Here is a 16248-nt window from a genome sequence, read left to right on the forward strand (position 1 = left end):
CTCTAATGCCTGTGGGGTCGAAGTGCTCCCTGGGCCTCCGCTCACAGATATCGAGTACGCAGACGACATAGCTCTTCTGGGATCTGACCCCGTGGTAATGCAAACAATATTAAATAATCTAAATAATTCTGCCTCGCGGTTCGGCATGCGCTTCACACCCGCAAAGTGTAAAGTGCCACTGCAAGATTGGGTGGGCCCAAACCCTAGCCTCATGCTTGCGGATGAACCGATTGAGGTAGTAGACAAATTTGTTTACCTGGGCAGCTGTATCATTCCCGGTGGTCTCGCGAAAGATGATATTTCCATCCGGATTAGAAAGGCCAGAGCAGCTTTTGCGAACCTACATCACCTGTGGCGTAGGCGTGACATCAACTTCTCCGTCAAGGGTCGAGTTTACAATGCTGCGGTGCGCTCCATATTACTATATGGATCAGAAACCTGGCCGCCGCGCGCCGAGGACGTCAAAAGACTTTCAGTGTTTGACCATCCATGTCTTCGGAGCATTGCCCGAATCTGGTGGGAACACCGGATCAGCAATGCTGAGGTACGTCGAATGGTATTCGGGAGAAATAACTCACCCTCGATAGATGAACTGATCACACTGCACAGGTTGCTCTGGCTCGGCCACGTGCTGCGTATGCCAGTTCACCGACTTCCTTGAAGGGCTCTTTTCGCACAACCAGAGGCGGTCAACCAATAACTTGGCAGCGAAGTATGAAGGCCATTACCAGCAAACTTAGCTGCGCTGGTCATTGCCGTCTTCCTGGATGGGGACCCCGAGACGGGTCACATCAATGGCTAGAGACATTGTCAAATATGGCCCAGTCGCGCCCTCAATGGTGCTCGTGCATCCAGGCTATAGCCTTTAGTGCATAGCTCCTTTTTCAACCCCCTCACCACTGGACAGCCCACTGACAGTGCTGGATTTGAGCACCAATTTATCAGCCCCCGCCTGCAACGCGCAGCTACCTCCCCCTCCCCCCCAAACCATCGGTGAACGATACTGTGGCAGCTACAACCACAGTTCGACGAGTACGTGGTTATTACAGCTGACAATGATGACGAATCCGGGAAAAAGGAAGTATCGGTCATCCACGCAGTAAGTGAGTCTCTTCGGATTTCAGAGTAGTGAAAGTTGAGATTCATTACAACACACCCAACCAAGATCTGCACCGGCTCAAAAAAAAGCTGATCGCATCGTGATGTACATTTCATGTCGGGTGACTGGAATACGTAAACTCATTTGCATCGTTTGCAATTTCTGTTTTGAACTCCAGCGGACTGTCGGCAAATGATCAGGCAACAGACTTTCAGTCAGAATGGACAGTCTGGGTAATAAAGCAGTCTCAAGCTTTGTTAGAGTGCAAATGTTCTTCTACTTCTACTTCCCAACGGCAGTTGTTTTCTTGTTCGTCAAGCTGTAGTTTTTTGGGGAGTGAGAGGGTAAACTTCTACAGGAGATAGTGTGTGGTAGATTTTGAGTGCTAACGATGGTTTAGGTCTCTATAATAGCCCATGGTGAACTAAGTGAAGACTACACTAAAAACCTTAAGCCTGACCCTTGATGATCGGACATAGTGCAACGGTGATACTACTGATGGGGGAGGTATGCGAGTGTTTTCTCATCTCATAAATCCGTTTTGCGTCTCTTGAAAAGTGAGATCTGTCACGGAACTTGTGGATTCGCTTTGTAGTATTTGCTTGGATTTGAGCAACGGTCGATAAATATCCAGAAAAGTTCAGGAAGACGCGTTCAAAGAGAGGATGGATATCCAGTTTTTGTCAACAAGATGCATATGAGAGTTTTGCTTCCCTGTCCATTGGTCTGTAACTTTTCAGTTGGCACTTTCTAATGAATGAATTTGAAGCAAAGGTCTTCTTCCTTTCAATAGTATAGCTGTGAGTGTGGCTCGGGTTCAGGGAAGTGAGATGGGTGAGGCAAACTGATCAAACTTATGTCACATGGCATCTACTATTCCCTTGTCCAAATCACACGTAAGAATTCGAAACAAGTTCACTGGAATGATTCGTGAGATCTGGTTTTAGTAACATCCCGTCTAACTGGTATGACGCCATTTTTAATGACAAGAGCAGCAAAGTTCAGTGAAGCCAATCTTCTCATCGAAGTGTAAATGTATCGATTTCCTATTTGTGCAACCCATAGATTTTTGAAAATGTAACTTGTTCGCTCTCGAATATTGCACAGCTAACTATGGGTTGGCTATAGTGGTTTTCATGAAGCTGAGAGGGTCAAAGAAAATATCTAGGCGTTCGTTTTGGCAAGGCTTAAAAACAAACAGTAGATCTATGTACGAACATTTCCGAAACAACGGTTTCTCGATTCCGCATTTGGCAAAATTGTTCGGGATCTCAGCCTTCCGATCCGAGTCCATGGAGCATGCGTAAACACCAAGGAGGGGCTGGTGGTTGCTTGGGGTGAAAGTCTGCACAACAGCGCTGACGGTCGCGGTTTACGAGAGTTGGTCACTTCGCCTCTCTCGAATCGATGGCTCGTATTCCCAGAACGAGTGTTTCCACGGATATTTATCCGGGGTATCCAGCTCCGATGCAACCTGCTTAGGACGAGAGTTAGAAGCGCTCGGCATGGTCATGGTGGCCAGACGATCTTATGTCGTGGAAACTGTGGCCAACCAGAGAGTTTGGTGCATATTTTGCAATCCTGCTGGATCACGCATGATGCCAGATGTGCTCGTCATAATCGGGTTGCAAGGGAACTTGCAAAACGTCTCCGTCGACTGGGGCACACCGTCTTCGAGGATTTGAGAGCCCCTACTTCTACGTCGTTCATCAAACCTGACCTAATCGCTGTTCGAGATCGCCGTGCAACCGTAATAGACGTTAGCATAGTCTCGGATGGGCGTGGAGAGATAGTGTGGAATGAGAAGAAGAAGAAGTATGGTGCTGATGAACATTCCCTCGCCATAATCTCAGCCCTACATGCCATCGGTTGTGATATCGACTTTTTGGTTCACCAACCGATGATCATCTCTTATCGAGGGATCTGCTTTCCTCAATCCGCTAAGGCTGTTATTGGACTGGGACTTCCTAAGGTCGCAGTCAGTGACTTGTGTTTGCTTGCCATTGTGGGCTCCCTGCGTACTTATGACACTTTTATGCGTGGCACATGGCGTTGAAGGTACATTTTTGCCATTTAATCTCACACCAGACCCAGTATGACGGTCACTTTGTGCCTGATGTGCGAGTCTTGACTGTGCTAGCGCACACTGCGCCTTGAAGAGCATTCACCATTGTTTGTCCTTTCTTTGGTTGTTGGTCCTTAGACGCGTGTTCCCATTCCAAAATCTTTACACACTTTGGGATTCACCTCATCAGACTGGCACTGTCCTTGGCATGATTTCGAATGAGACGTTTCTCTCTTTTCTCCCATATTATCCTGTTACTCTTTCGTATTCATCGCTTGCATTCACTTTTTATGTTTGTGACCATGCTCTTCAAAAATAAATGATAGTATGAAAGTGATGTTTGATAAATTTAATCTCATCTGTGATTTACAGATGGCCGTATCCTGATAACAGATAAGCGCCACCAAAGGACCAGAGATCAACTTTGAATATTCGATTTTATCTACTACCGTACAGTTAGTAATTCAGTCTTACGGGAAAATTTATGTGGAGTGTTCAGTGTTGGGGGTCAGTATGCGCCGAGAGATTTAACGGATTTCTAGCGTGAAAAAAATTTCCCAGGAGAGATACTGTTGTTCTTTTCCTACACAGCAGCGTGAAGACAGTCGAATGGAACTCGGAGATGCAAAGTTGCTCTTGGCTGAGGGTACCGAGGAAACGCCGCAGCGAAGAGAAGCTCAGTAAATTCCTGCCCTACTTTTGCAAGTGTTTTGTGTATTTTGGACTAAGGATAGTGATGGTGTCGGACGCTTCAGCTAATTTTATTGCATATACAAAGCCTACGAGGCCGTGCTTCATCCAATATAAGTCAGCTGAAGTGATAGCACATTTCATGAGAACGAATTCCATGTCTCTGAAATTTACTTGGGCTTAACAATAGAAAAATTTAATTTGTTTCTCACATTTCCTTGTAGCGTTTTCCGAACACCATCCAAATAGGCGGAAGGGTCTTGACCGTTCACTGTCCAACGGATTTGTGGAGCCGGATCACCAGTAGCAGTACATGTGAAAATCACTGAACCATTCACCGGAACTGTTGTGTCCTGGGGCTTGTCCACAAATGTTGGCCTTACTGAAAGGTAAAATGAAAGACCAATGTTGCAAACATGGAAACTTATTGAGTCTAGGATGCGCAAACATGTTTGTGGCATTTCTGACTAGACAATGAACTCAAAAGACCGTTGGGTAGTAAGAGAGGCTTTTGTTGGGACTCATTGCAAATTTAACAAACATCTACGTCTTGACAGCGATCTGTTGTCACTACCGTCGGCAGTACCATCGAAACAATGCAATACACATGTAGCAAGTACCGATGCGTGACTATCAACCAATAACAAAGGAAGACAGTACCAGCAAGCAGTTGAAAGAAAAAAATGGAGTTAGCATACGGTAGGCCTTACGCCCCTATCGAAAAAGATAGAGAAGAATTCGGTATCTTCCTTTCTCAATAGTGGAGGGACCAGTGTCAGCACCGACTTTATGATTGAGCGACACGTATTCCTCGCCGAGTGGTTTTAAACAGTTTTTGCTTTTGAAACAGCCACCTAATTTATGATTAGAGGCAAACATCAGCCACGATTGGCTAATAAATGTTCGGATTGAAAAATTTTGGAATCGCGCTTCCTCTTGCAACCCAAATGAAAGTCCACAGAGATTCAAGCAGATGCCAGAACTCGAACAAAAAAATAGAGAATAAGTTTTCGAGAAATAAACTCGTTTGAAAATCAATTTGGTTTTCACGAGAGACTCAACTGAATCTCTTCTCCTACAACTGAGTGTGCTGCACACAGGCCGCCTCATGATTCAGTTGGAACGATATTCGAGATATCGCAGTATATTTTCATAAAGCAATAAGTTTGTGCACAATTATTGGAGGTACGTAGCAATGCAAAACTATGGGTTAATAAACGCGGACGCGTTCGGTTTCACACGCATCATGAACCTACCATGAACTCGGACAGTGTATTGCATGTTCCCGGTTACACGGGTCTGCTCGTTTGTAACCTGACAACGGTATTCTCCAGCAGCTTCCACCGAAACTGGGTTGATCTCCAGCATTGTTCCCAAATTTTTCACGTTTACATTCGGTAGCTGTATGAGAAAAAAGTTTGAGAAAACAAAACGTACCAGATGTGATACATACAGTGGCATTGTTGCATTCGCTAGTAATTTCATACTTTTGGACCACTCCGGTTAGAGCAGCGCACCAGCTAGAGAGATGGTGCATCTAAACTCGTCAAGCCTATTGTTCAAACGCAAGGTTTTAATTTGGTGAGAATAATCAGACTGATTAACCGCAGAAGGTCGACTGTTGTGCAGGTGACATGCTGAAGAATCTTTCCGTTCGCAATCCGTATCTGGTTGATTCGACGAAAGCAAGCAGTAAGTCTAATGCTCTGTAGCCTAAACAGGCAAACAAGCTTTCCAATAAATAATAAAAAGGCAAATAAATAATTACCCGAACAACAGCAGATAACAGGAAATGATAATAAATAAATATAATGCATGGGCTAGCGGCTTTTTGAGTTACTTATCGCAAGATAATTGAGGCTTCCCCTACCTTGGTTCAACCTCATCATGCCTCTAAATTCAAACTCTTTTGAACATCTAGGACTCAAAGTAAATCAAGTAAGCAACCAACATGTTTCGCTGTCATCTGAACAACGAAGAGGCTACCAGTAACTGTTCAGTTTATAGAACATCAGTTTGTAGCATAATTCATCCTTTAGAACTTGTGAAAGATGTACGTGCAAAAGCTACAACGAAATTGTATGAGTGGTGTAAGAGGCTGCCAGACGAAAAAAATAAAGAAACCGGCAGTGCAATAAGCCAACGTTATTTTGACTCAAATCATGATGTAATTTTTGAAGAGAAGGATGAGAGAGCCAAGGAGACCTACCTTGGCATCCATAAACTATGCTCCTGAGGTAGTTGACCTCAACACAATGTTATAGGTAAGCTCAATACTATCGTTAAACGAATTCTCTTTCTACTGAATAAATCGTAAGCTAGTCCAAATCTTGGGCGGATAATATGTACAGGACGCTAACACCAAGGTGCTTCGATCCCTTTTAAGATGAAATTTGCAAAGCCTGAAAGCAAATATGTGTATTTCGAAGTGGCGCGGGGAGCGCTGGCCACAGAACTCTAACATGAGGTTTTCTGATGATGGCTATCCTCATATACTTATCTGGAAAACTTAGTATTAGACAGCAGACGACATTCGCGGGAAACATGTCGCATCAAACAGCCTTCTATGGTGTACACGTGACAGTCTGCATTGTGATTAAATGGATCTGTGGTGATTTATTTTCGATGGGTCGTTTGACAAAATACAATTATCTTCCTGAATATCGGTCAGTCTCCAGTTCATTACATCATTGAAGGCCAATAGAGATTCGAAGTCGGACATGTAGAAGAAATCGGGGACGGAGCTCGGTGATTTTCAGGGATTAAGAGATAAACAGTATAGATAGCATAGTCTGATAGTGACAGAGTTTTTTTTATTTTCACCCGATGGGGCTTGCTTGTGGACGGATTTTGTGATCCATTTCGGGAATAGCCATCGATGCTAAGTTGCACTGTTGAAGCATCTATGGAATACCAGGCATGTCATTACCCACACCCTTCCAGTTTGGAAACTTAACCGTTCGGCTACGATTGACTGGTCAGCAGGGTAGGTGAGACAACTAGACAGTACGCTTCTCCAATCTTCCCTCAATCACGAAACATACATCGCGTGTTCACGCGAGCGACGACTTCTCAGGATGACTTGTGAATTATTCTAACCTCTATTCGAAACGCCCTGAAGGTTCCTTAGATGCGCACTACTCACGGATCCTAATGCGGACAAAACAGCTGTGAATTGCTTCCAAGTTTCACTTAGAGGCTTAGTTACAGGAACAAGTCTCAATATAAAAGTTGGTTAGGCTGTCAGGGAGCGCCACACCGAATGTTCCAGGTCTTATGAACCTCTGAACGACTGAAACAAACTGTTCCATTCTGTAGCTCATGACCTCTGCGTACTAATTCTTCAGCATGTGAGTGGAGTAAGTGCACTATGCCCATGTGTGTGCATGTGTTTCATATCAAGGAAACCCTGGCAGTTTTTACGTGAATGAATTCTACCGAAAGATCTTGGTGAAATGCTTTACGAACCACTCAGTTAACCTGGAAGATGTGATGATAGTAAACACCTATTTTGAATCTGCTCGGTCAATGGGCCAGGGATCGACTATCCGTCATTGTCCCATTACAAGATCGGCCCATCGACTGACAATGGGGCTTGACTTCAATGCATACAAATAGAGTAATCCCGATCAAGTAGGAATAGAACCTTTGATTTTCCAGTGCTATTTGTGTTTAGGTGAATTTCCATACAGAATATGATGAACTCACCTCAATCGGCTCTTTGCCATCCTTGTACCAAGTATACTGGGGCGGCGGATAGCCAGCAAATATACACTTTAATCGTAGTATGTCTCCTGCAGTGACCACCTCAGTCCTCGGGGTGTTGTATAGTGGCTTTACCGGGTAGTTTGTCTGGAAACACAAAACCGTACAAAATCGAATATGTGAGCCGAAGATTAGATTACCATGTGACCCGCGGCACTTTTATTCATATCAGTATTTCCACAAACCATAAATGGTACACGAGGATGCGGATATGAGTTACATTTACTTTGAGTGTACTGCGGGACAAGCAACATCAGGAACCTCCATGTTGTTATATTTTTGAACTTTGTTACTTTCACGCACCCCCGCACTCAAACATTTCAAAACTCAGTAATTTTGATCAACAACCCTCGGCTTGCTTGGTGTGATGCATTGTTTTTATTAGCAATCAATGAGCACTGTCATTTGAACTGAGTAAGCCGGTCGTAGCCAGTGTTCTCGTAAGGGAAGAACCACTTGGAATGGAGATAAGTGACCTGCCAGAGGACCTCCTTCTTATTAAATCGTGCGTATATTCACACTTTGCCGGAAGCAGTGTCTTTTCTAGTTGAGTCGCTCCTGCGGAGAGGGAGTAGTTGTAGGCTGATTCTACCGCGAATTGGTGAATTGTTCGTGGAATAGAACCACCTGCCTTCCATCGGTTTTTAAAGAAACGGCTTAGTGATGTAGTTGCCTCATTCATAACCAAAGCGATCACATCAAGCACTAGTGTCAAGCTTGATATACTTCATCTTATGACTGTATTGCACCAGCGTTTCACACTAAAGCAACTGGAAGGTGTTACAACTCACAGGAACGCGAACGAAATGAAATCAAATGAACGTGCTTTACAAGCAGTCTGACTAGGCAAAAAATATCGCTTTGGTAGTAGAAAACGAAATTTGAGTACTGGCAGTAGGAGAGCAAAAAAGATGTCAAACAGAAACGTTGTCAACGGCATTCTCGCCCTAATGGTCGACATTCTAGATTCTTCGTATCCGTAGTAATTTTCGGCTCTAAAACGCAAGCAGTAGAAACCAAAACTAAATTTACTGCAGCATGCAGCGCATTGAACCGGTTTTACATTCATTTGTACCAACATAACCACCGTGATGTAGAATGAAGATTGTCTGACTGGTTTTAAGTTTGATCCAAGAGCCTAAAGTAGGATTGGTAACTCAGAGTCCATAGGACTTTAAGGCGATCTCAACTAGTAAAATGAATATTTTTCATTTAGCTCATCATTACACTTCTGAAGAGCGGTGTTGACCTGAGTGGTTTGGCTGAACCAGATTACTGATTATACACTGAATTCATCATTGTCCTTAGCCTATCTTTCTGTTGACAAACAACGTTGTCTGTATACCGACAACCTGGCAGTTTTCAGGGCAATTATAAATTCTATTGGCGTGACAGTTCATAAGCACCCATCCTATATTTTCACAAAGAAACTACCCACGTGACAGTTCATAAGCACCCATCCTATATTTTCACAAAGGAAACTACCCACAAGGTTGCTGAAAACTCTTCGATAGCCCACGACCAGGTTCACCCTTCTTGGGGCTCATCAGGTAGGCGCAGTCCCCGAGTTTCCGTCAACCTTATGTTCTACTTGAACCCAAGTTGGACTGTTTTCGAGAATCTCTCGTGAAAACCAAATTGATTTGCAAATGAGTGTATCGCACATCCTATAGTTTAACTATAAAAACGTAAAAGCTTCTTTAAGAAAAACGGCATGGAAAACAAACCTGAGTTCCAAATACTTTGATTAGGTACGATGGTCCATTTGTCTGGTAGCGTGTCACCTCATTATTGGCCACACATGTGTACAGCGTGTCGTGGTCTTCTTCTATTGCCGCAGCAATGTACAGATAGCCTAAATTCGTAAAAAAATTGATAAGGGTCACATACAGGGTAACGCAGTCACTCCGTATACTATATCGTATTACCTTTCCTCACTTCTGGATTATAACATGCACGACGAATTCGAAGTGCACACAGAACTTGAAAATCAGTCTACGACCTCAGTTGATATCCAGAAAGACCAGCTCTAAGGAGAAATCATCCCTATTACAGCCTGGATCTCTACATCACTTCCTCTCAGAAAAGACTACCAACGGAATAAACCTTTTGAGTCCGTCTTGAGAAGGGGATGACCGTTTTATCCTTTGCGGTACCATCAACAGTGCGATCCCTACGAGCCTTGAAGTTCCGCCACAACTTGTCTTCTGAACAAGTTACTTAATGTTTGTAAGTAGCGTAAACATTTTCGCTGTTCAGTAGGGTTCATCCACAGCATGCAGCACCGCAGAGACGTCCGTTTCTAGGCTGCCTTTTAGAGAGTCACCCAATGAGTTCTGGCCCTTCTGATGTTAACCTTCAAAGTGATATTTTCACATCCCAAGCCGAGTTACATTTCTGTGACAATGGGGGATGAGCCTAAATGCTAGGTTACTGTGAATTTCACGTCCCTACTCAGGGCCCAGTTACAATAGCTTGTCTGCGGCGAGCTTTTAATGGTGACGATATATTGAAGTGATGGAGTGTTCTGTCCAGTCACGTCGTGTGGCGTGGTGATAAGTCTGATGGCCTTGTCAGTGCAATGCACCCGTGGTTTTGGTTTGGAGGAGACTAACGATTATTAGAACAGAAGAAGAACCACTGGGTAAATTTTAGTGATATCCCTGAAACCCACTGTTCTGCGTGTATAATTTTGTTTATATGCATGGATATTTTTTCCAACATTTCCAGCAAGCCAGAAAACGTGTCCTCAGAATAAACAGTTCAACTCATCCAAACTAACTTAATAAACAGAACATTTCACTCGAAATCAGTGGAACAATGATGGCGGAATTTCGCTTTAGTGCTGTGGTAGACCCTCCAATAATTAGGAGGGGACCTTAAGCAGAACAGTCAAGGCAGCATGAGAAATGGAAAACGACTAACCTGAAACACAGTGGTGATTCCAGCAGTCTATGGGGAGTCCTTTCCAGTAGAAGAACGCTTACAAACTACTACTGGTATTGCGCTATGTAATTAGGAGTTAACAACGAGGTACCTTTCGAAGCGATAGAACTGTTATCCCGCTTTGCGGATAGTACCTAGAACGATCAGGCAATATTGCTTTGTTTTGAGAGAGGGCTCGTTCCTAACTACGATGATTAAACAAAACTTTTGGGACAAAGTCATGGAAGTTTTATCTGGAGACAGTCTGCACAAGAGGTATAAATGTATTTGAGCCAAGTAACCTGTGAGGTTTTCAATACCAAAAGAAAAGATTTACTAGGATTTAATAAGAGGGTTGCCCTTGCTCAAGTTGTAATCGTTGAAACTATGAAACTCTTTCAAGCACACCTCATTCCGACTAAAGTAGAAAAACCAACCATCGAGTTCAGGCAGCTTGAGGTTTCTCCGTTAAACGAGGATACCAATGACCAACTCGTCTAGTAAGGTGCACTCAAACTATCTGGCCGTATTCAGCCAACATAGTGATAGAAAAGCATGTTTTTGGTGAAATACTATAAAAGCTTCAAGCACTATTTCTATTCCATGAGATTTTTCCCCTCCTCGGTCGTTGCAGGTTGCATAACTCACCGTTGCTTCTATTTACCTTGGAGTCATTTTTATATGCTACTTTGGGGGAGGTAGAGAGGGGACATTTACGGTCTTAAGGGGTTATACATACTGTTCCTCTTCCCGATGTTTAGTCCACCTCCACATTAAATTCCCAAGTATGACACTACTTATCACTGTCTCCCTTCGGATTTGCTTGTAGGTGATCTAATAAAATAGAGCTCGCTGGATCTGTCCCTCAGAATAGTTTCATCTGGCTCTGATAATTTATCCATTGTTTTTCCAAACATGGGACCTACCGACCGAAGCATTATCGATTTTGAACGTACAAGCAAATTTGGCAGAGAGAAAGAGTAACGAATTGTTTTTATTTGTAGGACTGACGCATTTTAACGGACAATCTGATTAGACGATCAGCTGATTAGTAAGCTTGGAGTCAATCTACTGAGTAATGGTAACATTTTTATAAACCCAAAGGCCCTTCGTTGTTTCTGTTACAGAAGATTTCATCCATGTTCCTTATGGTTTTGTGTAGTATAAACAATCCAAGTGAATCATTGAAAAACAAAGTTTCCGGAGAAACGCTTCCTTATAAGCAGGAATTCCGGTTCATTTGTAGTGTTGTCCAAAATTTTGGAAGATTGGTGAAGGCTTGGAGCTCTCTTTACTCAAACAAGCAACATGCAACCGGGCGGTTGTCGAGCTGAACGGAAAAGAAGGAGAGTTGGCTGCATTGAAGTGTTGACGACATTGGCAACGGCCGGCAAGCAGAGGACATCCCGGAAGTGAAGCCGAGGTTAGGTTACCTTTGTAAATTCTAGTGATCATTTTGGGACAAGGATCTAATACAGATGTACAGTGCTCTGGTCTTTGAACACTGTTTGGATCCATGTAACAGGTGAACAAGCCGTTTTCTTGATAAACTCGCTGAACTCTTCTAAGCCTATTAAGATAAGTGGTACCCGTTAGAAATCACTATTTTATGATCGAAACCGTCCTAAATCCGCAACACAATGATTTATCAATCAAAATTAAAGTTCCATTCACTCTGATGACTGATGGCTTTTGGATTATTACAGATTATTTTCAGTAAGAATTCATGGACTCCAGCTGTCTTTTTAGCGCGTCTTGGATCTTCTGGTCACTCACCTGACAAAGGTACACCAGAATAACAAACAGACATCTAATCAGCTAAGTTGGAAATAGGACTAACGGTCCGTTTTGACTACGAATGAATGTACTCCATCGAGCAAAAGCCCAGTCATAACACTAATTCTCCGGAGTTGCGTAATACAGCACACAAACAGTTGTTCCGGTTTTTAATGCCGAGATTCCTCTGCATTACTGTCTGCCTTGTACTTTTCGCTTGTGAAAAGATCGGTTAGATAACAGTTCTTCAGCTTTGTCTATTACCTCATGATGTCAAGCTCAGGATAAAAATTCAAAATGTTAGATCTCAGGTTTCAAGGAATCGTTGGCAAAACCAGTTGTCTTTATTGCACACGCACGAAATACAGTGTGTTGCAAAGTAATTCATCAGAGGATGTCGGGATATGCTGTAGTGTCTTCCCGGAAGAGATATCTTGGGAGAAATACCATATTCTGTTATCGATTAGATGATCTATCAGGGCGCGACAAGCTACGACCGTCTGAATTGGATTCGACGGTTGTTCCAGAGTAAGCTAATTTTTACAATATCTTGATACTATATCACTGGGCGACAAAAATGTTAATTCATTAAGAGATTCGCCGCAATTTTTCACCGTCGTTTATTTGTTAGATCTGCGGATACGGTTAGTTTCAGTTATTCCGTTCCATAGCACCAAACCCTCCGATGTAACGGCCAATATTTATGTAAAATCGGTCGGTGACGCTGCTGCCCTGCTGTTGCGCCATCGAGTGACACTCTTATGCCCATCTTATTGCCGTTCCCTGAAATGGTTTTCGCCTCAACTGGTTCAGGGCGGTTTAATTGGAAACGAAGACGAAATGCAGTTGGAGTGAGCTTGTGGTGTTCATGATCTTATGGAATGCACAGACTAAATTCGCTTTCCGTGTTTTTTCGGTCCTCAGTAAAGATAGGAACAGGAATATGTGTAGATACGCTAAAGCGAGCACAAATGGTGACTAGGGGGCTGTTTCTGCCAGTCGGATAACGGGTTTCCAAGAATTCGTCGCAGCTTTCGTCAGAATGTTTGATGGTGCCAGTGTGGAAGAACTTGGAGATGGATGAAAATTGTTGTCACTGATTTTCGAAAACATGTTAGGAGGCTTGTATCAGGTGCCAGAAAGTGTGGCAAGGAATTTTTTAAAATATTTTTAAGGACACTCAAAAGGTGCTCATTTCGAATTCTCAACCCCGCCGACGAGGCCAACAGTTAGCTAGCCTTTGTGTCTCCGATTGTCTACCTAAAATCTAAAATATTCAATTGTTTTCTGCCCAAAAAGTATTCAACCTATTTGATTTTCATAGATTTGGAGGTCAATTGAATAGCACTCAGTGTGGAAAGTTCTCGGACCAACTGGCCGATGCAGTAAAAGGTCAGTACATAATCCAACATAAACTGAATTGCAATAGGCGACTGAACAATGAAAAATCGCACAAACCTGTGATAGGCAACGGCGGATGTACAAATTTGCGCCAAAATATTAATTTAATACAAAGTGGAATTTGTCCTATGCGAAAATTTGCTATTATTCTACGGCAATAAAGTTTCTTAATGGGTTCATCGTTTTAAGTCATATTTTATTGAGTAAGTCAAAAATTTTCACTCATAATATCACTCAAAAGTTTAGCCATTTTTTGGCTATCTGCAATCAGCCGTAAATCTGAAGACAGACCAGTACATATGGGCTTTTCAACTTCTCCCTTGAAACAACATAGAACGAGATAAACTCTTCCCTGGTTGGGAAAAATCTTCATTGTTAAGGGGAGCCTGTATGGTACTGTTTTGTTCACACCATTCAAATCTTTACATATGCGGGGTTTCTGGTCAAGTGGTAAGACTTGACTAAGAAGTAAACCATAACTTTTTGATGTACTGCTCAAACTATAAGTTTTGGAAGAATCTGCAGGCTGATATAACAACAAGATAACTCACGGTTTAAGAATTCAAGAAACTCCGATACATTTTATTCTTTTCCGTGATCTTCCTGTTACTTCTTTTGGTCTTTTTTCACAAAGGTATGTCGTGTTTCAGAAGACGAATATTTCGAGGGTTCGTGGATGAAATTCCAGGTAACTACACGTGACACCACTATCACTGCGAAGTGATCATTGATTACGTTAATTTCGCTGGGAATAATGGGAACGCTAAAGAGCCATTTCTGAGTGCCTATATATTTCCAGCATGACTCTGTCAGATGCTCTATTCAGTAAAGGGCTACAATGAAGATATTTTTTGAAAAATTTCCTTCCGAAATTTATCGTGGTAGGTGAATAATTCATATATGAATGGGGGCTGGAAGCGACAGTTGGGTTTAATCAATCAAACAAATTAATCAGACGTAAGATGGCTCAATGGTTAGAGTACGAATTCACTGACCGGAAGGTCCGTGGTTTAAACCCGACCTCTGCCCTTCGACTTCCCACGTCTAGGCTTAAAGAACCTGGCAGTATTCCAGCTCTCGTGCTTCTTTTTGGTGGCGTGGCAGTTAAGCACCAAAATGGTGCTACAATTGAACGATTTTTTTTACAAATCAGACGCACACGAGTTTCCTAAAAGGTGTGTCAGTCACTTGATTGTTGCTAGTTGAGTGGGATAGCACGACTACTTACCGTTAATATCCGTTGCTCTCCGGTTTGTCTCCTTAATATACTGAATTTGGGAATACTTCTTGGTTTGCCATGTGACTACCGGTGGAGGATAGCCCAGGGGTACATTGCATCTCAACATAACAGAATCTCCATAACGAACATACATGGTCTTTGTTTCCACTCTTTCGAAATCTCCGAGTTCTGAAATGAGAAGCAAGGGTGCACAATGAATTGCCATAATAAATTAGAGCATCAAATGCTGTCACTCAGAGTCGCGGTCCAACATCCAAGAGCTTCAGTTCTATCAAAAATATATTGGGAAACTGTTTGAGAGGTGAAAATGTTTCATCTCAATTCAGTTTTAACTGCACGATGGTTAGCATGTATCAGTATAAGGAATATCTTTATTGTAGGTTATCGCAGGACAAACTGTTTGAATTAAAAAGTTACAGTGAAAAATTGGCAGTTTGTACACGCTTGTTGGTCGTAATACATGTAAAGCGAAATAACTAGCAACCAAAAATGCAACAATCCCACCAATTAGTAGTGGTGTTCTGATCATGTGGTTCACTGATTGGATAGACGAAAACTATTTCAAACACACCGCACAATAGCTCACTTATACTTGAGTGGATAAGTGTCTGTAGAGAATTACTGTCTTCATTGTGACTGCCAAAGGCTATAAGTAAATAAAACTGATAATGGGCTTAGAGCTCTCAGATTTGAAGGCAGTCTGGCGGGCTGGTGCCGGGCTAATCATCGAACTGTCCAACAACAGCAATTAGTTACTCGCGGATGGTGAGCTAACACGAAGGAAGAAAACAGAAACGTGTACAACAAGAGGAAGCTGGGCAACTAGGAAGGAAAAGTTGTTCCATTGGTGGTTATTCGTATGTATATTCCGCGTCGGTACGTTCCAGGATCAGATTGGTCGATGAGATCATCCGAAGTGATGGTCAAATTCTACACTTCACTGATGAATCGGATGGACCAAATAAACAGCTGATTCACACTTATCTGTTCGTGGGTACGTGTTGGAACATGTGGCATGACTGCGGTTCATCTTTCAGGCCTATATAGTTGCGCTCCCTTGCTGCAGTGTCCGTAATGTTCGACATCCGTTCAGCCAATAAACCCTATTTACCACACTGAAGATCATAGAACTATGGGGCCTGGAAAAAATTGAATACCAAGGATTGCATAAAGGGTCAGGGAAAGCTGTAAAACTTTTACGCGTAAGATAACTTGACTCGGGGCTAAAGACAACAGTTATGAAAACATTACTGATGTTTTGCGGTTATTATTTCAAAGCGCTTGGTA

General features: G+C 42.7%; 1 protein-coding gene across 1 annotated transcript in view; it reads right to left on the minus strand.

Moving 5' to 3' along the window:
* The window catches only part of T265_02573 (hypothetical protein), a gene marked incomplete at both ends in the record, with an annotated part of 81445 nt that overhangs the window by 51210 nt on the left and 13987 nt on the right, over positions 1–16248 (minus strand). The window contains 4 exons of the mRNA XM_009166852.1: positions 4067–4236; positions 5111–5255; positions 7563–7706; positions 9347–9474. Coding sequence (XP_009165116.1) covers positions 4067–4236; positions 5111–5255; positions 7563–7706; positions 9347–9474 — 587 coding nt within the window. The remainder of the gene's footprint in view (positions 1–4066; positions 4237–5110; positions 5256–7562; positions 7707–9346; positions 9475–16248) is intronic.

The sequence above is a fragment of the Opisthorchis viverrini genome, assembly GCF_000715545.1.
Source record: "Opisthorchis viverrini unplaced genomic scaffold opera_v5_31, whole genome shotgun sequence".
In the NCBI taxonomy this organism is placed as follows: Eukaryota; Metazoa; Platyhelminthes; class Trematoda; order Opisthorchiida; family Opisthorchiidae; genus Opisthorchis; species Opisthorchis viverrini.